Genomic DNA, 27,303 nt, shown 5'->3' on the forward strand with positions numbered 1-27,303 from the left:
CGTACAGTTGTTTGCTATCAACAAATCGCTGAAGCATTAAAGAGAGATTTAGTTCATGGATATCAGAAATGAGGCTTTTGAAAATGCCACTGTCTGCATACATTTCCAATCATTTTAAAAGCGCTTCTCCTTCTACATTGAAATCCCGATCGATTCCTTGAGCTCCCCGACAACTCGAACTAAAAGACTTTTTCCGACCCAATGGAATAAATCAGTGCGTTTCACACCGCATTGCTTAGAAAGGTAACAAAATCAAAAGATATTGAAAGATTATTTTCTGTATACGATGCTGCCAATGGAAAAACAAGGGAACCACGCAAAGACCTTAACAGAAGAACTATCCTCTAAATTACAATAACTAATTGAAATACACTTAAACTGTTTCTTCGGGGCTTCTTTCTCTGTAGAAGAGCTATAATGTATTTCTGTACATTTTGTTTAAACTATTCACTGGATGTAGGGCAAACGTTATAAAAGCAATCAATACGTTGGTTCTTCTGTTGCCCTCATTTGTGTAGGTCTTGCCTATGTAAACAAGGCTTACAACAACATTGCAGGGAATAAACAAGATAGCGCTAAATGATTGTGATAAATTTTAACTTATTCTATATTCATTCCAACACAAAAAAATAATAAACTCGTTTGATGCTTTTTTTTCATTATTGCTCACATTTTTTAGTTCTTTCTTTTTTAGAATTATTTCTCTTTTTTTATCCAAAGGACGTCTTGTGAGTTTCCGCTTCAAAACCAAGAATAACTCATTTATCCTAAGGCAAAATTTAACATCTGTATTGCGTGGTCCGAAAACGTTTACAAAATGGTTGTTGTTTAATTCAGACTCCTTTTCGACTTGCAATGACACTTAAGCAATGTGAGAAGTCTAACTTAAGATAACTACTTAAATATCTAGGCACTCGAACATGAATTGCGTTTTATGAATAGTTTTCGTAATTATGTATAGCTGCCTCGAAGCCGAGAACGAATGAAGCAGGTATTTAAACAATCAAAATGCTAAACAGGAACAAGTAAAATTATTTACATTGACATATCCGGCTTATTGCTGCCTAAGTGAATTCCAGAAAAGTTTTTTTCACCGCTAATGATCGGAAGTAAGGTGGACTTAAAAATTGTATATTTTCTGAGCCTAAAAAATAGGAAATAAACCTTCTTATAAGGGGCTGGTTTAATAATTTAGCAAACTTATTTAAGGTTGCCCGGGGGCATTCATCAAGCTGAAAGGTCCTTTTTATAAGTCACGTTTTTGAACAGCAAAACCGTTATCGATTTCTTAGAGATTTCACAATTTGAGAGAAGAATCTTAAAATAATACAAAGTTATAAATTTTGTGGCAATCGGGCATGATTTGCTTAAGTTTGGTTGTAAGCGGTTTACGAAGCCTGCGTACAATAGCCTCAAACAAGGTGCAAAACAGTTAAAGTTTACTCACAACAAGTTACATGATAATCTAACCGAAGACGTCTTCATGTTTCTCTTAAAACTGGTCTCTCGCTGACTCTTTTTTAATTGCCGCACAATACTTATACTGACCCACTACCCGCCCCTTTTAGGGCTGATATCACTTAAAACTTTAGTGTAAAAGTCTGAAAGAGACTCGATCCCATCAAATCTTATCAATCAACAATGATGGGTGGTTTTATACCGACCGCCGAATAAAAATCAAACAAATTGTATGCTTTCAACTTTCAAAGAACTCTCAATTTGTTTTGCATTCTTTTTAAGGTGGAGTTAGAACATGTCATATCAAAGGTGAAAATGTATAAAAAATATGTTCCTCAAAGCCTTTGGCAACAGTATGGTGCGCATTGCTAATGTAGCTTAGCAAGGGTCTTGCACTAGCTAGTTTTGTGCCAGTATCATAATTGTAGCTCTTTATTTCGGCAATGAATCCAGCTTGTGTGCAAAGAATATGACCACATTCAATTATCGGTGAGCACGATTACGGAGACAACTTCATGTACGATAAAACTGACAATCTCACCCTTCTGCAAGATGTAGATACATCAATTCAATAAAAAAAACAAATCATACGTTATATTATGGAAGAAATGGTATAAAACCTCACAGTTCAACTTATACCAATTTGATACTCTCTATCTCTCTCTATCTCTATATCTCTTCATGCCATAAGGCACATAAGGCTTTCACATTCTCTTTCCACCCACTACGATTTGCTGCAAGGGCTCTAACATTCGCCCATGACTGCCACCCAGCTGTTTGCCTTTCACCTTCAACCATCCTCCTCAAAGTTGTTTTGGTCGACCCGGTCTTCTTCTCCCTTCTAGCCTCCACTCCAAAACAGTGAAGTTCATCATATATGGTAGCTTAACTAAGCTAATATTTTCCAAAGACGGTGAAGCCTTTGCTTGCGCTCCAGGATTGACCACAGTCGCAAAAATGAAGACCGGCGTACCACCATCTGCATGGTAGAGCCGTTCTGAAGAGCGAAAAGCGAACAAAAAACAGCGAACATCAAATAAAGAACAGCGAATGAACACTCTAGCTGGCCAAAGACGACAACAACTTCTCTGTCAAGCTAAAAATCTAGACGATGGAAAGTCTCCTTAAAAGAAACTGTTTGCCACCAAAAATCAGGCGGCCACCCCTGTTTGTGGAGGTCACTACAAAAGCCTCCATACTCGCACTCCCGGTATTGTCCCACTGTCTAGGCGAAAAATATGGCCCAGTATGCCAAACTCTGGCCTGCACTTTGGGATCTTATTTCGACTAAATTCTTTCCGCTCCCCTACCAGATAGGCACTGGAGTCCATTCGCTAATCCTCTGCTGGGGCTATTTGTGGGAAATTTTTGTATCCGTGCAGCCGCAAATGTGTTTTCGTTGCGCATTGTGAAATATATAGAAGATAAACAAATTGGACTTTAATAGGGACTTTTTGGTAGATAACGAATTTTAGCTTTTTTACATTATAGACATATTTGTATCTAGATTTTTTTCCTCCACAATTGAATTTTACACTTTTAAATATTTCTAATGAAATTTATTTTTACTGTTAATGTGTAGCATTTTATTTTTTCACACGGAGAATTAGCCGCGGTTGCAAATCAAATGTTAGAGACTCCACCGCCCGAGCCAAAGGCGCCATAGGCAAAGACACCCGTTTCGCGACTAGCCTTCCCGCTCGCAGAACTAACAAACGCGAATGGTTTGTACCAGATCTTGGAAAATGTCTTAGCTTTGCGAGAGGAATGGATGTTTTGTACGTTAGAGATGCAGGAAAGCCACTTCGAAGATTGAAAGCATTGGCAGCGATTTGGAGAGGCTCGAAGAAGAGGTAGGCGAAACCAAAGACGCCATTCTCAAAAACAACATCAAAAAAGTACCGACAAAATTGCAGCACCTGCTTGCGGTCGCTCGCTTTCAGTACTGCAAAATCTGTTGTTGTGGGCTTACCCGATGATTTTGGGATTGTTCTGTTGGTTGGAACAGCCGCAGTTTTCCTGTAGAAAAGCGTCTCTAAATTTAAGAGCGCATTAGTTGGTGAGCAAGGCAAGCGCTTCCCATGCAAAATCTTTGCCGAAAAGGTCAGAGCAAGAGACACGGTGGGAGCCGCCGCTGCCGCAGGAGCCACAAGAGCTACAGAAGCTGCAGTAGGAAGTCAAAGAAGAGGGTAATTTGCCACATAGACAAGAGATTATCATCGATGTGCCTCAACTTGCATTCACCTATGCATGCACCATCCTTGTAACGACAACCTTTCAGGGATTATACGAAATATTAAAAAATTACAGTCAGGATTCATGATATGAAAAAGACGTGAAATGTTTGACACTGGCTTCTTAAAAAACTTAAAAACAAACGTTTTGTTAAGATACTTGAAAGACGTTTCGACCTTATATCTCAGGTCTTCATCGCTTTGGGTGGAATGAGCAAGTGTAACAATTGATCAAGTCCAAAAGTTATGCAAATATGCTAGCGTGCGAGAAGACAGCAAATGTTTATGAAGAGAAGCGTAAATTTCAGGAAGTTCTACGTGATCATTTCCTGAGTTGGGGTCTCTTTGGGAACTCCATGCTTCCAGAAATAGTCTTTTGTGATAGTTTCTCGCTCTGTCAATGACCTCAATGGTTTCAAAATCCATGTTGTGCTCGTGTTGATGAACGTGTTGCGCGATCTTAGCATCAAATTTACGAACTGCTGTGCTGAGATCCTTAATTTTAGTACTAACAGCTCTTCCCGTTTGCCCATAATACACGAAATCGTAGTTTAAACAATGTTTTCTGTAAACAACATCCCTTGTTTCTTGCGGTGTAATTCTGTCTTTTGGTCTTGAAAAAAGGTGACACAAATGCACAAAGGAGGTGAACAGGTCCTCAAGGCTTTGGCAGACAATAATTATTCTGGAAGCTTTATTAAGAAGTGTGACTGCAAAAGAGAATCGTGGCCTCCAACTTCTGAAATCCATAACGCATCCGCTAATCCTCAACCGTCCGAGCAGAATCTCGATGTTTTACCCATACATAAAAGGTACCTCGGAGAGATTTCTAGAGTACTTCAAAAGGAGGGCGTTAAAGTTTGCTACCAGCCTGTTTTAACATTGCATCACCATTTTCCAAGACCAAAGACAGAATTACATCGCAAGAAACAAGGGATGTTTTTTACAGAATAAACTGTTTAAACTGCGATTTCGTAAATTATGGGCAAACCGGAAGAGCTGTCAGTACTAGAATTTTGGAACACAAAAGAGCAGTTCGTACTTTTGATGCTAATTCGAAGATCGATCGCGCAACACGTACATCAACATGACCGGCACAACATGGATTTTGAAAAAATTTAGATCATTGACAAAGCGAGAAACTATCACAAACGACTATTTCTGGAAGCATGGTATTCCCAAAGAGACGCCAACTCAGGGAATGGCCGCGTAGACATTCATGACACGATTCTGTCATAATGTTCGCTAAAAAGGTAAAAATATTATTTACAAGGCCAAAAAGGTTTAAAAAGGAACCGAACGTTTTCGACTTGTTGTCATCATCAGGGTGATGATGATGACAACAAGTCGAAAACGTTCGGTTCCTTTTTAAAATTTTATAACCTTTTTAGCCTTGTAAATAATATTTTTACTTACGATACTCTTCATTTACTTTTGCTGTGTTCTCGCACATTAGCATATATATTTGCATAACTTTTGGACCTTTATTCATTGTTACACTTGCTCATCCCACCCAAAATGATAAAGACCTAAGATATTAGGTCGAAACGTCTTTCAAGTTTCTTAACAAAACGTTTGTTTTTAGGTTTTTAAGAATCGAAGCCAATGTCAAACATTAATCACGTTTTTTCTAAAAAATTTCAGGGAACGAATGAGATAACAGCGATAAATAATCGTAACTATCTTAATTCCAACAGAAAAACAACGAAACTTGTTTGATGCTTTCTTTTTATTGCTTACGTTTTTATTTCTTTCTTCTTCATCTGTTTATTTATTCTTGACCAAAGGATTTCTTGAGAGACGCTGCTTTAACACTTAGTTATTCTAAGGCAAAACTTAAGCTTTCCATTGCATGATGAGGGAAAGTTTTACATATAGCTGTCACTTAAATCAGACTTCTTTTGGACTCGTAACGACACTGGCTCAGTATAAGTATCACATTTGTTCGAAAAATTAAAACAGGCTCAAAAATAAATAAATTTTAAGAGCAAACTTAAGAACGCGCACGTTTGGGAAATCTACGGTTTGGGTTATCATTTAACCTGTTATGAGCAAACTTAAACTTTTTGGCACCTTTTTTGAGGCTATCGAAATAATTCACCGTGACATATGAAAAATAGCTACATCAGTTCTTTTTAAAACGGAGGCTGTATCAAATCGACTTTAATTGTCACAAAATCATTATAATATCAAATTATGAAGTTTCTTAGAAATAGATCAAAGTTTTGTTATTCAAAAACGTGATCTTTATAAAGACCTTTCGGTCCACTTTAAGTTTGCTATTTTTAAGCCGGCCACTTTGAACTTATAGGGAGGTATGTATTTCCTTATTTAAATTTTAGGCAAGGAACATATACAATTTTTTAAATTAAGTTCTATGTTACCTCCGATCGTTTGCGGTAAAAAATCCTTTTATGGTTCACTTATGCAGCAATAAGCCGGAATTGTCGTTTAAAAGTATGTTATTCATTCCTCTTTAATTACAATATTGATAATTTAAATATCTGCCGCATCCGTTATCCAAGGCCAAGGCCTTACATAACCACGAAAACAAAACAATAACGCATATCATGCCTGCGTGCTAAAAGAATACCAATTTTTATTATATATCTCAGATAGTGTTCGTGCTGTCATTGGTCAATTTTGGGGGTTGGATTCTGCAGTACAGCCCGCGAAATTTGACAGTTCTCCTGATGCCAGGTTTGCAAGTTTGTTTGAGTCAACATGTCTTACGAAGAAAATTTAAAAACCTGCTCAACCTATTTTCTTGGCAGTTAGGTAATGAACTAGGAGAAATCTACACACACGCTAGCCATAGCAGTGTGCTCAGAAGAAAAACTGGTTTCAGTTCTAGTAAATGCGTGATCAGAAATGGCCGAAACATTTCCCCTCTTTATGAGTGTATCATGTTTAAAAAAAAATGCTTGAAAACTAAGGTGATCAAAAGAGGTTGTGATGTAACGGTATAAGAAATAAACAGGCCCGATAAACAACTGGATGTTGTGTCGATGTAGAAACTTCTCCGTTTCAACTACAATTTCTGTCGAGCAAAAACAATTTGTAAATCATGGTGACAACTAAAGCCGAGGTCTAGTGGTGTTAAATTTTCCTTAAAACAGCTGTTTGTATTCACCAATGTCACCCACCAGTTCGCAATTGGAACGAAGCGGCCTAAAGGGCCTTTGAAAAATGACTCTACTACAACAAATAATGCAACATGGAAGCTTTATTCTGCAACTGTAACATCCAAGATTGATAGGTGTTCAAATTACGAACACTTCAAAGTTTTAAACTATTGTTACAACCAGATAACATGCACTTTTCTTGACTAGACAAAAAACGATCCTCATTTTTACGGCAGTGGAGGAAGAGGGGGAGTACCACCATTGCCAGGAGGAAGTGGCGGAAGAGGTGGAGAAGCGGAGCCCCCTGGGAGTGGTAGTAGAGATGGCAGTGCAGAAGGGCTGACTGTCGACAAATATTCGCCTCCATCTCCTCCTCCGACGTTACCAGTAAGGAAGTTGACCCATGGCAGGTATTTCTTAATGTTTGCGTAGACGCCGTACTTCAGAGCCCTGGCACATCCTTTGCCCCAGGAGGTAACACCAACCTGAATCCACTGCCGTGGGTTCACTGGGTTCTTACATACCAGTGGCCCCCCTGAGTCACCTTGACAGCTATCCACTCCCCCCTGACGCATCCCTGCGCAGATCATATTTTCAGTGATTTTCTCGCCATATGATTGGTTATGACTACACGCTGCACGTTCCACTATTGGCACCTTAGCTTGCATGAGTACGGAGGAAGCTTTGCCACCCTCCTGAGTGGTGCCCCAGCCAGTAATGGTGCATTGTGTTCCTGGGGGAAACTGATATTCAACCTCGGGTAAACAGATCGTGTTCACGCGGTTATCGAGCGTGGCGGGCCGGTCGAGGCGTATCAATGCCAAGTCGTTATCAGTCGTGACGTGATCCCAGTCTGGGTGAATGTAGAGGTCTTCAATGACGAAATCCTGCTCCGTTCCTTCTGACATATTTAAGAAGTGCTCCCCTGTGATTAAAGACAAGCAAAATGAAATAAGTTTCCGCGGCGGAAGGCACCATGTGCTAACAGTTACCGCGTAAGTCTATGAAACGCGTGATCGGCGTTTGAGCAGCGGCCGGGGTCATTGTGGTTGTGGTTCTTAAAGAACTCTTTTAGAACTCTTGCAATACCTCACTCCATCCAGGCCTCAGTTGTTTAAAGGGTGGATAACGCTATCCACCGGATACATCACTATCCAGTGGATAGCGAAGTAGGTTTACTATGACAGTTATCCATTAAATAGCGATTTATCCGGTGAATATCCACTATTTGAACAAATGGGCCCAGGAGTAACAACGTGATCCAGCAATTTGTAATGGTAACCTGGGGGAGGGGGTTAACCCGTGAGGGAGTAGCATTCCATACAGGAGAGTAGCAAGACTCTACTCATAGCTATATTTGCCTTATATATCCTACGCGGCAAAAGAGAATTAGCTCCAGCTATGAGGAAATTGGTATCCGCACATCAGCTAAAAATAGTAATCTACACATGCTGTTATTTAACTAAAACTATTAGAGGTTTATAACCTGAAAATTGTTGATAGTCCCTAGAAAGTAACCTAACTTATAAAGTGATGCCACATTTAGCCCGTGACAAGCAAAATACACGGAGAGTTTACTAAGATGTATACCTACCAAGTCTAATGAACATCATTCTCTTATCTTTGGTGATATCAAAACAATGAGCTGCCGTTAGGACCCATTCGGGATCTATCAGAGACCCACCGCAGAATTGTTTCCCCTTGTCGTATCCCTTTGCCCACAACATGGCAGCTTGCCACGGCCACGCGCCAGGTTTGGCGACAATGCCGCCAACAATTCGAGTGCCTGTCTTGCTGGTACCACACAGCTGCACACCTATTAAAATAGTAGAGGGATTTTTAATAAGCAGAAATAAGTGATGATTTTTTTTGAAGAGAATTAGACTTGTGGTGATGATTTGCAGTAAAACCAAAATAAAAGCAAACACGCCAATCAAAAAGAACACAGGCAATCAAATAAACCCATCAAACTCAAAGTAAATGCACATAGACGGCGCGAAAGGAGGGAAATTGTGTGGAAGCGAGTCACGATTGGGTTTGGCTATACTTCGATCTGATTGGATGAAAATGTGGTGCGAGATTCTTAAACAAATCACTAAGTACAGTAATGCAAAACCAAAGCAAACGCAAATAATAGCTTTCGATACTCAAGTGAAAACCGCTCTGTTAACACAGTACAAACCAAATGCACTGCATTTTATCTTTCATAAAGTAGTATGTGCACTCTATTCATAAGTATTTTCCATAAGTATTTTTTTGTTTTGAAAATATAGCTTGATTGGGGGTATTTCTTAGTGTGGGAGCAAACTCCATCAAATGCAAAGAAATTCTAACAGACTCAGAAAGTATTTGCACCTGTATTTCCTCCTAAATGCTTGCTTGTCCAAGATGCTTTAAACCCTGGTCCCGTGTCCGACTCATCTGAGAAAAGTTTGATGTACAGTGAGGTCCCTTGCGCTGTCACTTCAGCTGGAGGATTTGACCCACAGAAACGACCTTCAAATAGAAAAACATGCGAAAACTTTGGTTAATCCTTGGATTTTAAAGGAAATCAGTTATTTGAATAATGTTTGATGACTTAAAAATATTAATTTTATAATATTGCCCCAGAACTATTTATGGAGGTGTGAGAGCTACTGTTCTGACCTCTGCTAGTCTTATTTGAAGATAAGTCTACGATGGCCTAAGTTCGCAGTGAAACTCAGAATGAGTTTGGTGGCAACGGGCATGTCAGTATTTAATACAGATTAATCGTGCGCAAAGGCACAGAAACGATTGCTAAGGTAAATGTTTTTTTTACGCGGGTGGCATTCTCAATGAACCGAACCTTCGTTCTCAGTCTGTTCAAGACAGAAAGCACTATCGTAAGAGATTGTTATTGCAAGGAATGTGACTTTCGCTTACGATTTTCAAGATGATCAAAGCAACAAGAGCCAATATGACTTTTTATACTCTTTTTTATCAATTAAAATCAGTGCAAACTTTTTTATCAATTGAGCCTCACAAAAAAGGCAACAAAAAACTTGTGTAATGTTGTGCGTAGCAATGAAATTACGGGAACTAACCAATCAATGTAGAAGATGCATCATCACCATCTCTGATTTCTACATAATCGTATTTGCATTTGGAACTTTCCTCCACATCAAACTTGTCAAACGTCAAAGTGAGGGAGTGAGTGACTGGCACGGTTATTACCCACTCGCATTCAATATTGGCCGGGTATGGCTTAGGATACCGAGGAGTCTGAAAACTGCCGTCTTCTTCAGTGAAGGTACCGCCGCATTCTAAAGTTATGAAAAATAAAAAAAATAAAAAAACATTTCCACAGTTATTTTTTCTAATATCTAACATGAAATTATCCCAAGGCTTATCTTAGAAAATACATTCAAATAATTAGGAGAAGTTGGGTTTGAGAATTGTGTCAACTGACTCAAGTTCGTGCCGACTCCTCCTTACGGGGTATGTAAGTTCTTGTGTTGCGTGGTGGATCTAAACTATCATTTACATGATACCACTAAAGAACTTCATACCAGCAAAAGAAATCACATCAAGAATTCCCTAATGCTACTGCAAATTAACACAAGTTTTCTTTCAAACATGCAATTCCACCAGATTCTATACCAATTTTCCTTTAATTAAAACTGTAGTACTTACGGATGTTATTAGAGACTGCTCGCCAAACGGCTTGGAAACCGTTTCCGGTATCGGCATCATCTGACGTCAGGGTTATATATAAGGAGTTCCCGGATGAGCGAATAAGTGATGGAATTGTAGAACCACAGAATGTTCCCAGCTCAGGAGACTTGGACTGAAAGAAAGTTAAGAACCATGGGAACAATCAACTTATCATTCCGGCTTATGCATACAGGTGCAACTTGAGACGAAATCTACAACAAGCATGTTTAAAGCTGTTCGTAAGGTTAAATATAGTTTAAACCTGCTTTCTAAAGTTTATTTAAAAAGATTACAAAAACCTGAGTTGGAGATGTTGAAAACGTCTGGCTTCCATCTTTTTTAGATAGGTTTTCTTAACGTGGTCATCCTCCGTTGTAAAGGCCAGGTGTTCCTTTTTCAAGCGAATATAGTTCCAACAAAATTATGAAGCCCCAAAGTGGAGGTTCAGGTAAGTATAATTTGGCAGGTGATTAGCATACTTCCAAAAAATAACCTTTTTTTTTCTTCAATTAACAAGTAGTAAATAACCGATTGGGAAAAGAAAAAATTGACAAACGATAGCAAGGATATAGTAAAAAAAGGATTCAAATTTGAACAAACTCAAAAACATAATCCAAGGTCTCATGCTTTTATTTTGCCTCGTACTTCTTCTACAAAAAAAGTTAAAGTTGGTTGTGACACATGCTTTCATTCATTTATTTAGAGTTCATTATGTTTATATATTACGAGGAATTTCATTATTTTGAGAAAATGCTATTTCGCGTTGTCTATATTATTTGTTTTGCTTCAGTAGCTGGTATTGAGGGCAAACCTTACCGTAGATCCGTCCAAAATCTCCAGGCTGTCATATTTACATTTCTTGCTTTGTTCAATGTCAAGAGATTTAAATTCTAACTCAATCACTTGTGACGGCTTCACTGTTATCACCCACACGCATGTGACGTCAGTAGGATAATTACCCGGATAATTAGGTGACGTCACGGTACCATTTGAGCCTGTCAATTTACTGCCACAGTCTAAGACAGAATATGGCAGACGTTAACAAAATGGATAATAGTGATTTAGGCGTAGAAAGGCATAGAAAGCCTGAAAAATCTTCCTCAACTACAATGCTTTGTTCCGGTCCAAGCACGGCTTGTAAGCAATTTGTGAGTAGCTCGCATATCGTAAGGGATAAATAAACTGAAAATATTATACTGTGGAGGTATCTATGGATTATGGGACGGAATGATTTTGTGATAATGAAATTTGGGTTCTGCGTAGTGCATCCGAAAATGATATTTTTATATTAGCATTAAATTACGTGAAATTTCGAACTTAGAGCCTCCATTTATAATTTTACGTCAGAAAACCGCTCTAATTGTTACAATTTTGACGAGCTTGTCGACTTCTGTTCCGACCAAAAAAGACGGAAAAGGGCAGAGTGAAGTGTCTGAGAGAGTGTTGATTGGGACAAACAAAAGCCAAAAAGCGCAAAAATTTAAACGAGCTGCAAAAAGAACAAAAAACTTTGTCGAGCCGGGATACGGGATCGGTGCGCAGTATTGTAACGTTTTATTTGCTTTGTCTGTTCTTTGGTTTGGTGAACACCAAATAAATAAAGCAGAAAAAAATTTAACAAGTCCTATGCTCGCCTTAAGAAAAGGCATGTTTTGTCGATCGGCATATAAAACACGGAAAATCTTCAAGCCTTGGATTCGAGTGCAGTAAAAGCACTGTTTTTCGGTTCACTGGTTTGGTAGTCATCAAATAAAGAAAGCAGAGAAATTTAACAAGTCGTTCGCTCGCCTCAGTAAAATGCATGTTTTGTCGATCAACATACACGGAAAATCGTCAAGCCGTGGATATTGCGCTGTCTGTTCACTTGTTTGGTAGACACCAAATAAAGAACGCAAAAGAAATTTAACAAGTCCTACGCTCGCCCCAGTAAATTAAAGGCATGTTTTGTTGATCGACGTATAATTTTAATTTCTTTGGTACGCGTGAATTTCAATTTATGCCATAATGCAAATAAAAAAGCTTAAGACATTGCACTGTTATAAAACGCCCTGGTTATTTGAAAGCACTTGAAAAATACAGATAGCACTTGCCTTGCCCGCGGCTTGTGTTTACAAATGTCCGTCGCGCTTTACAAATGTACCAAACATGGCTTAGACTTTGATTATTGGTTAAATAGCATTAATGTTTTATTTATATAACAAATGGATTTAGGTAGAAATATCTTCTCACCTGCGCATATAAATTGAACAAGGACAGATTGATATTTAAATAGCTGTCTTGGCATAATTATTATTTATTCAAAGTCATTAAAAACAAACTTTTGTTTAAATAAAATGTTTACAAAGCATACCCGCTTTTTTCTCCTTTGGTGCTCTAGGCTCTCTTATCAATAAATCCTAAAAAAAGAAAGAAAAAATTCTTGTTTAGAACTTGTAAAACATTTAAATCTTACAATACCATGATGACTCCGACTTAAAGCAGTCTATTGAATTTAACATACTAAGTAGCTGATCACTAGGCAATGGATTGCACAGGCTCTTTCAAACATATCCACAGTTTGTGATCTTGAATTTCTCTTCGAATTGCAAATCTCATATAATCGCCCGATCGTTTCTATCGTTCTTGCGATCGGGGCGATTATATAAGAACATTACACAGACGGTCGCTGACGTCTGCAGCGATTGGAGCGATCACGATTGCTTGGATCGCCCGTTTTCATGATCCTTCTAGCTTCTCTTTCCCTTCTTCGCCGTAAAACTGCAATAACTGAGAAGATTGAAGGCCACAAGATTTGCTCTTTCATTAAAGGCTGTCACCGTGCGGCATGTAGGGCTGAAATGATTATTTTGGGGTAGGTCTTCGCTCATGATCCTTCTAGCTTCTCTTTCCCTTCTTCGCCGTAAAACTGCAATAACTGAGAAGATTGAAGGCCACAAGATTTGCTCTTTCATTAAAGGCTGTCACCGTGCGGCATGTAGGGCTAAAATGATTATTTTGGGGTAGGTCTTCGCTCATGATCCTTCTAGCTTCTCTTTCCCTTCTTCGCCGTAAAACTGCAATAACTGAGAAGATTGAAGGCCACAAGATTTGCTCTTTCATTAAAGGCTGTCACCGTGCGGCATGTAGGGCTAAAATGATTATTTTGGGGTAGGTCTTCGCTCATACCAGGCGATCGGGACGATCATATGAGAACCTCCTATCGCTTCAAATCGCTTCGATCACCTAAAATCGTCTCAGAATTTGTAAACAATCGATGCGATAGAAACGATCGGGGCGATCATATGAGAACCAGCCTTCAACAGGAGGAATGTAACTAAATGGCTTTTGATCTACAGGAAAATTATTCAAACATTAATATCACACTATTCCGTGGTTCAAAGCCACAACAAAGAGTTAAATAGAACATTAAATTCTTTAAAACTTCCTATAATCATGAAATGTTATTCAATTTAAAACTGAAAACATGCATGCCGACTCTAAACAGAAAGAAGTTCAAATAAATCTGTCTTCACATACGTACCTCGTTATTTTCTTGGAGAGGTTTTCCGTGAACAGTGAGAAGGAAAAACAAAAGAAATCGAAGCGACATGACAAGAAGCATTTCACTTCTATTCGCTTTTAAACAAGTTCTGCGTCGCACTCGACTTCCAAACGACAAGTCCAATGTTTGCTTGCTTTGCCGTAATTGTAGTTTTTGCTAGCCATCACTTTGAAGAAATGCCTGAACAAGCTGTTTTAATAAGCCGTGGCAACCCAGTGAAGTACTGATTGACTCAGCTGTACATTTCCATATAAACAAGCTTCGGATTTTGTCATTCAGTAATATATTACACAATACTAAATTGCAAATTAAACTGGAAGCCAAGGTAGCATTTTATGCAAAAATTACACTAGGGAGTGTTACAAGTGTTATACAATCCCAAATAAAGCATGCAAAAATGTAACTACACGATGGATAAAAATCGCAAAAGGGTAACTGCTATTTCAGTAACAGAGAAGCCGAGGTTTTGAAATTTCATGAGTAAAATTTAAAGGTGTCTCATTCCGCACGCAATTCTTTGACATTAGACCCGAAGCGTTTTTTGCTGATGTTAAAAAAACTGTAAATGTACTTTTATTTACTCACTGTATTAAACACAAAAGAGCTCTTAAGTGCTCATTAAAAACTGTACATGCACGCTTTTCACACTTTATTTCACACCTTACACGCATTTATCTTTTGTCCTTTTTACAACATGTATAGTTGAGTGGCCCGCAGGTAGGAGTGGTTAACCTAGACGGGTCATTTAAGAAAATAAAATAAACAAAAATAATTATTTTAATGAAAGATAACACATTTTAAATTAAAGATAAGCCAGAATAAAAGTTAGTTGCAGTCAGTAGCAGTTATAGATTTATCATTATTTGGATAGACCTGTTTTTTTAATGTACGGTGGCGTTGTGATATAGTTGTTTTCATTTCAAACTATTAACAAGAAGTCGACGGAGTTCTCTTTTAAGACTTTCCTTGGCTCTCTTTGGAAAATCTCTAATATTAACCCGTTTCCATTCTATAATTTTTATCCGTTGTATGGTCACGTGTTTGGCATGTTTATATTAGAATTATGTAATACTCCTTATTGAATGGCTCGCGTATAGAACCCCGATCTCTAAAATTTTTTTTAGCTCAAAACATAGCAAAACAGAAATTAATAAGAAAGTGACAATGTACGGATTTCTCTCTCGAGTCCGGAACCATTTTTTTTTAGCTTGTGAAGAGAAATGTTTGTTAAATTAGGCTATGCGCAAAATTGTAAAACTAAAACCGAAGGTGGCATTAAATTTAATAGGTTATATGATAAAATGTTCAGTAGTCCTCCCGTCAGGCCGCGCTGGTGTCCAGTTCTCTCGCGAATACGAGGAAATGGAGGGCTGTGAACAGTCTATTAACATGTTTCAGCTTCACCACGCAGAAGACAACATGAACAAAAACCATTTAGTTTATTTGGCAGTTTTGGCCGAGCACCGGGAACTATAACGATACGTTATACTTCCATATCTTACTTCATCCTAGTATGCGATACGTAACGTGATATAAAGCTGAGCGAAAGTTTACAATGATACTACTCTTAGACGGAGGCCACAAAAACCCTGCCGAAAAAAGACCCGGTGGAGAAAAAACTCGCAGGAATTCTTGGTAGGAACCATGGCTTAAGCTTGAAAACATCGCCACCCGCATTGACTAAAATAAAGGTCTCATGTACGGCAACGAAAAACGACATGCTTAAAAGTAAATATCCAAAACTGAAACTTAAATATAACGAAAGCTTAAAGAGGTGTCGGCCTAGAATGACTGCCAACGTTAGCAGGAGGGCATTTTGCGTGCGCATGCGTCGATATGGACTAGTGCGCACGACAGAGAAGTTCTGCTATCGATTGTTTACATATTTTCCACAATTTATGGCCTAATTTCTAGCTCAAAATGAAACGTGTTTTAAGTTTTACTTGCTGTATACAATACTAAGAGTCCTTGCTTTATCTTCTGACAACAACAAGCAAAGTTTGGTGTCGGCGTGCTGTTTATCTGATCGACTTTGGCTATGTGTATTAAACATTGCACGTGGACAAAATGGCGACCGAATGTCGAGAACCTAAATACCTTGCCCATGTTTTTAATAGCCGGAAGATCTAAACGGACAAAGCGCTACGGCTACTTAGTACTAAAGTATAAAACAGCAATTTTAACTATACGATGTTATAATCAAGTATCCCGGGTTTGAGCGAGTGGTCATGATTTTGTTCAGATTTGTTATAAAACTACAATTTAGTCGTTCTCAAAATGCAAAAATCTCAAAATCTAGCCTTGATCTCCAGCGTCTACCGATGATATATGGAGCCTGAAGTACTTAAACTATCGTCTAATGCTGCGAAGGTAGCGTTAAAAAATGGTCAATTGTGGAAATTTTTAGCTTTCTTTAACGTACGTTCTCGCTGGTTTATCCTAACAGAGAAACTATCGTTTGTGATTATTTCCTTAAACGTGAGCATTGGTCAAAATAACTTCACATTTCGATGATACCACAATTATTCTGTTGAACAAGAAAATAATTACTGCGATCGGTCTTAATTTTAAAGTGTTATGGTAATTCTTTGCTGGTAGACTATTTGTTTACATTTTACTATGTTAATTAGTACATTTTTGGCTCCTTTATCAAAATCTAGCCTTGATCACCAGTCAAAAAATAGCATGAAACGAACAAGCTATATATATATTTTTCAGAAACGTTCTAATAACTGCTGTATAAAATGTCTTAAGAAATAATTTTTAACTATAAACAATGTTATTTTCAATTTTTCATTCAACGTTTATTTCATTAAGTTTGATGTTCATTTTGTTATAACGGCTGTTTTACTTCTGTGTCGCCTAAATGTGTTTTAAAGAACTGCAGGTCTTGTTCCAGGAAACCCTGTTTGCCAGTCGAGGGCAAGTTGGCTTTGCTTTGGAGTCATCAGTGAGCTGCATTATCATGTGCAGAACACCCAAACATGTCGTTCCCCTCAGGGAAAACCCTTTTCTTTGGTGGCCGTCCCTTTAGGCAAAAAATCACCCGACAAGCTATAATATTGCTCGCACTCTGCCTGTATTACAGCAATTGATTTGATGTGAAGTTTTGATCCTAATATATCACGCTCCAGCACACGGATAAATGTTTTCCTCTTTTTACGGCCTGTTTAATTTTTGTCGGTGAAGGCTTTCCTACCTGTCCCACATATTTTCCCATTATTTGCAACAACGATCCCGAAGCTGGCCAGAAAATCTGCTTTATAAGAGCCTTGCCACACACAAAACACTTTTTCTTAGCGAAATTTAGGCCTATATTAAATTATGTGACGATAAACAGTACAAAAAACAAAGTTTGAATCTTCCGCGCCATTTTTATTCCCAAGATCACGCGGTCTTTGTACAGCGGTTGCACGCATGCGCACGCAAAATGCCCTCCTGCTGCCAACGTTATATTCATCTTTTATATAGCCCTTCCCCACACACTTGCTTACTTCGATTGGACTAGCCCCAGTCCCCACTCGGAAGTTCTCTTCTATTCACTCAAACCCAGTGACCGACTGTTAATAGGCAAACTCACAATCTGATTGGCCAGGCAAGCACGGTCTAGTTTTCGATAGACTGCCTTGAAAGCGCGCACAAGTCCAATTGCCGAAGTCACAAACGAAAACTAGAAATAAACAACTTTCCGCATTTAACTTTTTGTTGAATATATCTGTCTCTGGGTTATGCTTAAACAATGAGACGGCTCGCTTTCGGTTTCCATGGGCTTTTTATCGTTTTTCGCCTCTTATTCTCGCCACTTATCAGCCGATAGAAACCTCGAGCTTGCCGTCTTATTGTTAAAAAGTGTATAATTATAATGAATAAAGAAAAAATTGCAAGGCCGATTGAACGGTTTGGGACTGTATTGAAATTCCAATATTTCGGAAGGCACGGCCTTCCTTCTTCAGGGTCTTACAAAGAATGACTCTAAAGGTTAAACGTTACAGATATAAAATGTGGGAAATACGATACAACGCGTAAATAACAATGGTAGAAAAACAAAAACGTTAAAATTTGAAATTTGAAAGGATAAAGAGACGTTACAACATGAAATTAAAGAAGATATACATATATAATAAGATGCTATAAATGGCACTAAAGACTTGAACACCGTAAGCTAATACTATAATAACAATATGAGTGTAAATATAATTTGTTAAATGACACTGCGTGATCTCGCAAAGCAATTAAGTTTTCTTCCTTGCTGATCGGGGCACATAGCGTGAAATATTAATTCGAGCACAATTTGATGCATCATGCTGAGTCATACAAAGCCAAAGTACAGCTGAAAGTACAATATTAAATATAAGTTTAGCTAAACGCCCCCTTTAGCTCACATGGCACTGTAGGTTATGAATTCTTATCAATGCTTAAAACAAAGGCAGCCACAGCATAAATGACTAAGTCGATTAAATCAATAAAGCCTCTTAATAATCCTTTGAAATGATAAGGAAACTCAAAAGAAACCCTAAGATCTACAGAGAAGACCGGAAATGCATTAAGCTCAAGAGAATAACGTACCCAACAGAAACTGTACTGTACATTTAAGATGTAATCTTTCTATTTTTTGTCTCATTGATCTTTTTTTAGATTTAGACCAGCAACAAAAGGAACCAGCTGACAAGAGTCGCTAAAAATAGGGCGACCTAGCCACTTTTAAACATTTGCGTGAAAAAGAACTGAGCCATTGTTAGATAGTTAGAATATTCTGGAGCAAAGGTGATTTATTATAATGCACATATAAGATATTTTTTTAAAAAAAGGTCAATCGTTTTAATACCATGTTATTCAATTACATGTAAATATCAATGCTTCAGGGCATCATTGATCATAAATTTATGCCGATAAAATGTAAATAAAACTACATGAAATTTTAAATTTGTCTTGCGTGATCTTTGCGCTCTTTTGCAGCGGTTTAACAGCTTTTTTATTTAAATAGATTTGTAGTTATTGTTTCGGTGCTGTAGTTTTCAAGGTCATTGCTGTCTTTTGTAAAGTCATGTTTTAAGCCGTTTTTATTTGAAGACGATAAGGAAAATTATCCACTTGAGGGCAAGGCTTATTAAAACTGATAGCTGATAACTGCTGCCAAATTTGCAAAACGAGACACTTGAGACACTATAAAGAATGTTCACTATGAAAGAGAAAGAGTTATCGTCATACTCGGCCAGAGGGCTAGACATTCCTTCAATACAAGCACACATTTTACCATGCTGCACCAAACATTTAACCACAGCTTGATTTTAAAGTCTATTATGACGCTATTTTTTCTTTCTCTTACTCAGAAGTAACAATAAAACAGCACTCTACTAACCGAATGCACATTAAGGTGCATATTTCCATTTTTTACCACCCCTTCACCTTGGCCTGTTAATTGCTGTAAATTTGCTGACATGACAACCATGACAAATAATGACAAACTTGACAGCAGGGGTATGCTGTCACATGATTATTCCCGCTCACTTTACTCTCCGTCTAAAGTTCAACACTGCCCAACTCCGTAAATGCGGAAACGTACCGCAGAGAACACACGACGTGTCCGTATTAAGTCCCGAAGTAGAGAAATAAACAAGCTTACGGCGTGCATGGATGAAAATAGAAACAGTCGTATTTAAAATGTCCACAAACTGAACTGTAGTTAGTAAACAATTCATGTTTGAATGCATGGATGACAGATTCAAGCACTTAACAAATAAAAGCGGTCGTGCATGTATCCATAAGGAGTTGGTGGAAAAAAGAGCATTGTTTACTGTCAGAATATCTATAATTGCAGCAGGCTGGACAATACAGTAAAGTGGCTTTTTGTAACTTATAAGTCTTGATGTGATTAATGGCCCATTAATTTGTGTCGAGTGTGGTTTTCATTAATTGTGTTTACGAACGGAAAGTTGAATGCGGTCACATCTCGCGCATGTGCATTGATAGAACCCACCGTCAAGATGCTTGGCTGCAAAAATAATTGTTACTGTATGTTTCTTCTTATCGTGTTAAATTCTTTCCACGCAAAGTATCAAAGATCTAAACTACTTTCTTCAACCTGAATTGGTTGTAAATACTTGACAGGTTTGGGTTGGGCTCACTTTGGTCAAGCAATTTAGTAAAACGTAGCCATTAATGCTGGGTGCCCTTGAGTTTCTCAAAATAATTAATTCAAAGGTGTAGGTATAATCAGATAATCAAATACTTCAAGCATTCTTGTGTCCTTATAAGCTTATCTGAACAGGTATCACGAATTGCCATACAAGTACTTAGAATGAAATCTACTTTAGGAATCAAAAAGTAGAGAATTACTCTAAGGTAATTTAAAGTGTTGTAAAGTAACCCAGGCCGTTTGGCTGAAAAAGGTTCTTGTAGCTCCTAACCAAAAAAATCTAGCTTCTAAATGACCAAATGCCGGCGGAGCTGCAAAGTGCTTAGCTGCGAATGCCTGCCACCACGATAAGAAAGACGAAGAACGACAGGAAGGTTCCAAGCTCCCCTCTTATTACCATTCCTCCTCATTTTCACCGTTCGTCCATCGTACGCGTACGTGACAACTATTACATGGTGCAGGCCAATCATTTTGTAAGGAACAGTTCTTATAATTCTGACAAGTAATAATGAATTTACCTGTTTTAATACTCTTTAAGGCATTTATTAATGTATCCGGCTATAGAGGTCTTAAAAATAATTTACCGATACATAAGGAAGGATTAAGAATGAAAGCTGCAAGACTGCCATTTTATAACTAAAAACAAAAGTTAGTTGCCTTGATGACTAAGCACTATATAAAACGTTATTATGTCTCTACTGTATGGAAATTAAACGACTGGATTGCTTCGATCGATGAACAAATTAGAACAAATCTGTCCTTAGTCAAATCCTCTGAATGAAATGTTTTGAAACGTCCGACGTAATGTTATTTACAAAGGCCCAACAAAAGAAAACGTTGTTGTTAGATGTAATAATTTAGCGGCTTGCTTTGAGTTCTAGGATCTTGTTATCAGGAAGGCCTTTGGTTTATGAAACACTTGCACCGGGGTATTCATGCTGGGATGAGCTGTTCTCTGTGTTCATAGGCCGTGAGATTAGAACTAAACTGCCGCCAATTGTCCGCGCGCCTGCTGAGTTCTTTCTTGTAGTCTCACTTGGAATAAATCCAGGTCTCCGAGTTGACATTGTTGAGATCAGAAAAGTTCGGAGCTCTGTTGATTTCAGCTCTTACATTTTCCTGATTCCCATCAGTGTGCTTGTCTGACAGATTTGTCTCACTGACTGCATATCGCTGTAAGACATTGCGAGAGAATGCCGAATTAAAACAGTTTAAACGTGCCCTTTTGCAAGGTGCAAGTTCCTTTGGGTCTTTGTTGGTAGGGCATGAATTTTTCCTTGCTAGCTTTAGTTTGGTGGGTTCCTGATCGGGTACACTTTCTTCACTCTTGTCAGTGCTTGCGTTTAAGTTGAATTTCTCGTCCAAATAAGCACCAAAGCTCTGTGCCAAAAACTGCTGACTTGCACGCAAAACTTCCTCGGACATGGCTCCCTTTATTGGCGTCCACTTCTGGCAGTCCTCGCCAGTGGATTGCAAACTTTCTAAGCTTGATGTGGATCCGTCCATGTAGGGAAGTAGTAAATATTCTTTTCCTTCTCTCAGAATCGCCGAGGCCAAGAGGAACACGATCCCTTCTCCTTTAGCCACGTCAATCGCGAGTTGTCCTTCGAACGACGTCGCTGCGACATCCACGCTGCAAGAGTTGATCAGAAAGTTGATGATGTCGACGTGCCCACCGGTTGCTGCGTAATGCAAACAGCTCCATCCCTTATCATCTCGCAGCTCCAGCTCGGCTCCATTCTCCACCAACAATCGGGCAGCTTCCAACTGTCCAGAGAGGCAGCTTCGATGCAAAGCTGTGATCCCATTGCTGTCCTGCTCATTGATCCTCGCTTTGTGATACTTCAAAGCAAACTTGAGCTGTGCCAAATCATTGGCATCAATCGCTTGTTTAAATAAATCTGCCACACTTGATTTCCTTCGGCGTTGGGCCATTGCAGAAGCTTTGGAGCAAATGGTGTGCTTGAAACGGCTATCACGGTTAATAGTATATCACTTTCATCTTGTTTCCTTCAAAATGTGTCACCTCTTGATCAAGTGTATAGTGACGCAAATGCCTTACAACTGCTTAACTCGCTTCAACGAACCCATTATTATGGAAATCGTAAACGATCCCTAATATAATAGGTTTTGGGTTTATTATAGTACTGTCATGAAAACACCTTTGAATAAACGCGTGGTTTATTTGTTAAGAGAGTTCAAGTAGAATTAGTCTTTCGTGCGAACAATTTTTGTCTTAAGTTCGTCAAAAAAAGCCAATTTTCAGAAGTCCAAAATAGCTGACAAGAAGTCATCATTTGGACTAAGTCAAAGTCAATTTACCTAAGCTTTTACTAATTAGCAAAATCTGGAACGTTCTAAGCTCCTCCGCTAGATGAAAATCCGGCTCGGAAGTTTCAAACATCAGTTTGGATTAAGCTGACCGAGTATGTAAATCACTGTAACGCCTTGATTACTGAAGTAATTAGCGTTTTAGTAAATAAACGGCGGTTTAACACCAGCATGTGACAAACCACAAAGGAAATAACAAGCATATGAATGAAATTTTAATAGCTCTAAATTACTTCGTAGTCTTTCTCTAGATTGGCCATATGCTGATTTTAGGCAATGAAAGTCATGCAACTCAGTTCTACAAAGTTCTTTCGATGCAAGTGCAGTGCCCTTTTTCTTCTCATGTAAATATTTTCCGAGAAATGTTGATTTTGGATTGTTTCATTCACTTCGAGGACACAATAAAAGCTAATAAAGCTCGAAGTTACAAGATTATTTATTAGCAACCGCATTTTTCGGTTGGGAAGGTACGAATTGTGTTGCGATTGACAAGTGATGATTAATTGAAAGAACCTTACGGGTTTCTTATCGTGTTATCTACCAAATCTACCACAGATGAAAAAGGGACAATTATAACTAAATAAGTTGAACGTGTTCTTATATTTTTCAGCAAAGTGCCATCGAAACTATGCGATTGAACTGCGTATAGCCATTTTTTATGCTCGTTGCATTGTCATGACCTGCACAGCGGATTCGCTCTAAGAAAAAGTCGAACACGTCAAGAACTCGGCTTCACCATGGACTTGATTCTTATCAAACAAAAACAAGAGTTCAAACACGCGATATCTGAACTGAGAATAAATACTTGATAACCGTTAAGGCGTGAACATTCTGAGCTCGAGAAGGTTGGTATATACAGCTGCTGGTTGCTCCTGATGGTTTAGATTGTTCCTGTACAGTTTATGTAAATAAAAAAAAAACGTTGAAATTCTTTCTTTGAGTGGTGTGACCTTTTGAGGATCTAAATTATTTCTTATCAGTTTCCCACTCTGGCCGTAGGAGAGATACATGGATATAAGATTAGATCTGGATACTGTGAATTGGAGACTGAAAATAAGCCAAATTTATAACTCACAGCAGAAAAAAAACACCCATAGTCTAAACTCAGGGAGCCGTCACAGGAGGAAAACATTAAACTGACAACATTACAAACGATATGATAAACAAATGGCTCCCACTGAGCTGACTTAATGTGCCGCCTGTCGAGTTCTGTGCAAGGCCACACGTTTCCCTTCAATTTACAAGCCAACGATTCGAGCCAATCAGCGCGCAGCATCATACCGCGCGGCAATAAATTTTTGAGGGAGTGTAATCTTGCGGATTGGTCATTTTTTTTTAATTTCCGGGAACTAATTTTTGCGTTTGGTAACGAATTGTTTATCTAGAAGGGAATTAACTTCTGCGATTTTCAGTCAAACTACAAGTTACTCACCATTCGGATGTTCAAACGTTGTAAAATAAGTGTCAATCGTATTACAATAACGTCTTCTTCTAGTATAGAGTGGACGTCTTCTTCTAGAGTGGCTGACTGCTCCGTAAAATTGTTCCACTTGATACATCATCCTCCCTGTTATAGCAAATATTTTCATTTTCGGCACAACGTTATTCTTAAAAAGGCACCATTTTTGATGCATAAGTAAAGATAATAAAGATGTGTACTGATATTTCCTCTATGGAATAAATTTTTTGCGGAAACATTTTTTGCGGTAATTTATATTTGCGGGGATCGTGGAAAAAAAGAAAAAAAAAAGGAAAAAATTAACCCGAAGAAATTTAAACCACTCGCTATCTCAATCTTTTACACTGTGAGAAGGAAGACGCCTTTTAGTGGCTAAAAATTCGAAAAATTCCTTGCTTTTGGGCAAAACTTAATTTCAACTGATAAAGGGTCATTTAATTCTCTAAAATCAATTTTGGACAGCTTTTAATTGTTGATATTAATTGTAACACAGTATATTCTGTGTATATTCTGTGTACATGTTTGGGCCATGGGCCCTCGTGATTAAAGAGACAAAACATGGTGAGCGTTTTTTTGGAAAAATGATATTTTTTGTCATTCACTGAGAACAATATAAAATTTGCAATTGAAGTTTCCGTTAAAATAATTTTACCTTCTTCAGCAATATGTAAAACGGCAAATAATACAAAATGTTAAATGAGATGTTTTACAAGTTAACCCTCGGACGTACAAGCAAACTCGTACCCCCCCCCCCCCCCCACCATCGTACAAATGGGGGGTGCGGATTTTTTTAACTCAGATTTTTTAAATAACGGAAATTGATGCAAAATCAAGCAAAAATGCCTATCAAATCGTACAATTCTGTTTCAAAATACTGGAAAAAAAATAAAGAAAAAAGTTAAAAATTACGATTTTTGGCAAGACCTGCTTGTAATTACGACGTTGCCATGGCAACGCCAAATATAATGGACACATGATTGACATATAAAAATTTCCGCAAAGGATGAATAAACAGCTACTGAAAGTTTCAGTGTTGTAGAGTAAATCCTCTTTTCAAAATTTCGAAAAAACCTTACAAAGAGGGGTGGCATTCACCGCACTCTCCCCCTTGTACGTCCGAGGGTTAAGATGGTGAGCATGATACAATTCAAATAAAAAAAATAAAAAGTATGTAGTTTCAGATGTAATTTTGAAGTTTCCAACAACAGGCTATGTAAATAAGGAGCGTTTGTTTTTTGTTGTTGTTGATGTTGTATTTTTTATTCTTTTATAAAATTAAGCCAACAAAATACAGTGACACATAACAACCATGTTAACAAGAACCTCATGCAAAACGATAAATTTGCCTTGGAGTGACAGTTGAGTCATTGGTTAAAAAAAGGCGCAAAGAGGGTGATTTTTTTATTCCCAAGTGTTTGCAGCTCGCATTTATATTATAAATTTGCCTATTAAAGAAAACTGATTTCTAAGCAAATGAAGGATCATCGCAGTAATGTACTCAACTTAAGCAGTTGAGAAAAGCAAGCCTGAAAACAATTGGAACCATCCACGGGTATATTACGAACTCACAATTGACCAGCTCCCACTTGGCTTGATAGCTCTGTTGGTTAGAGCGCCGCACTAGTATCGCAGAGGTAGTTAGAGGTCATGGGTTCGATTCCCGTTCAAGCCTAAATTCTTTTCAGGCTTTCTTTTCTCAACTGTTTTAGTTGAGTACATTACTGCGATGATCCTTCATTTGCTTAAAAATGTATATCCGCAATACAAATAAATGAATTTCATATATTCATTTCATAAAACTGATTTCATTACTAAGAAAGGGTATACAAAATTCACTTGTCTTGCCTAGTTTAAAAAGAAAAGGGCCCACTCCTGATAGAAACGATGCATAAACCTCAAAATAATACAATTTCTCGAATTTTTGTCACAGTTATTCCAAATAGCTATCAATTTATTATACCTATAAGTTTGTAAATCTATTTATACCATGCCATAGAAAATACAGCCAATCAGAATACAGGAAAGCCGTTGTATATTCGACGGTATTCAACTCAACCTTCCCATAGTGCGCTGCGACTGTATTCTCGACGAAATTTAGTAAGCGTATTTTCAATGGCATGGTATAAAATAGTTACACAACACTTTCTCGTGGTATACTATAGAATATCCCATTGTCACTTGTATTTTCTTGGCTCCCTCCCCCGATGCATAAACACTGCCTAAAGGCTCGTGTGTATACCGAGAAAAATACAAGTGACTCGTGGGATATTCCATAGTATACCACTCGAAAGCGAATTTGCATAACTAGTATGCGAAATAGAAACGTAAAGGACTATTCGATAGGATACATTCCAACTCCCGCTGAGTTACAATTAAGTTTGTTTACGTTTTGGTTAACCAAAACGACTAAAATAAATTTCCTCTTTTTTGTAAACACCATAGGCAATTCCAAATAATGAAAGTACAATCCTACCCACGAGATTCTTAAAGAAAGATCGCTCGGTAGGGATCGATTTACACTAAAGTGGAAAACGGTAAGATTAAAATTCTTTAATTACTCTCAGTAGATAGAATGTGCGTGGCTCAGTTGAGTTTTGTTTTTGTTCTAATTACGATTGAAAACATGTCACAGGCAACCAGGAATTTCTATGCGAATATTCACCGATCCCCGTTTTTGCCTTTAGTTTGGGAAGGGAACTTTTTTTAATTTCAACAAGAGAAGGAAATTAAATATTTAAACACTTTTAAGTTTCTCAAGATTCATTATAAAGGAAAATAATAAAACTGACAACCACTGAGGCTACTGATAAAGTTTTATGCATTTTACTATTTATAAATTATCTTCATCTTACTCCTTTCCTTTTAACAACACATAATGTCTAATGTCAGTACTAAATAATCTAGTACTAAATAAACGAATTTTGAAAATATATCTGAAAGAGAATCAAAATTTGATATTGCAGAAAATATAGTTTCCAGGACTTATGATATTTTTTATTATTTTTTGTTATTGTTGTTTTGATTATTGCCTAGAAAAATATCACATGTGATCAGCGTCGCTCTATAAAAAAAACAGTTGTATTACGATATAATTTTAGTATCTTCGTTGAACTAAAGAAAGTTTTATTTCTTTCACTGTGAACATAATATTTGTACAAACAGCACGATCTTTGTGAGAAAATTATATTTGCCAGTTATGGAAATATACTTTTATGCATGAAATGCATTGCAGGCCGGCCTGAAAGTGAGCTCCAATGCATTTTTTTTTCTCCTGCGCTTTCTCTCTATTTGATTTTGTTTTTGTTTTTGTTTTGTTTTGTTTTTCAAAGTACTTTATGTTCGTT

The 27,303-nt window shown here is 37.8% G+C and overlaps 3 protein-coding genes across 3 annotated transcripts in view; all 3 read right to left on the reverse strand.

Annotated features, from left to right (window-relative positions):
• LOC144650889 (secreted frizzled-related protein 3-like) overlaps window positions 1-27,303 on the reverse strand; it is a 49,276-nt gene that overhangs the window by 12,975 nt on the left and 8,998 nt on the right. The window lies entirely within an intron of this gene.
• On the reverse strand, window positions 6,901-14,218 carry LOC144650884 (ovochymase-like). Its single transcript, XM_078510656.1, has 8 exons — window positions 14,013-14,218; window positions 12,843-12,888; window positions 11,309-11,508; window positions 10,472-10,625; window positions 9,883-10,101; window positions 9,173-9,313; window positions 8,412-8,633; window positions 6,901-7,742 (listed from the first exon to the last, which is right to left on the reverse strand). The coding sequence occupies exons 1-8, from the start codon at window positions 14,091-14,093 to the stop codon at window positions 7,045-7,047; spliced, it is 1,761 nt and encodes a 586-aa protein (XP_078366782.1). The 5' UTR covers window positions 14,094-14,218; the 3' UTR covers window positions 6,901-7,044.
• On the reverse strand, window positions 20,866-22,237 carry LOC144648902 (protein fem-1 homolog A-like). Its single transcript, XM_078508344.1, has one exon. The coding sequence runs from the start codon at window positions 22,102-22,104 to the stop codon at window positions 21,202-21,204; it is 903 nt and encodes a 300-aa protein (XP_078364470.1). The 5' UTR covers window positions 22,105-22,237; the 3' UTR covers window positions 20,866-21,201.

This window comes from Oculina patagonica, chromosome 4 (assembly GCF_052425735.1).
Source record: "Oculina patagonica isolate OP01 chromosome 4, crgOcupat, whole genome shotgun sequence".
NCBI classification, from domain to species: Eukaryota; Metazoa; Cnidaria; class Anthozoa; order Scleractinia; family Oculinidae; genus Oculina; species Oculina patagonica.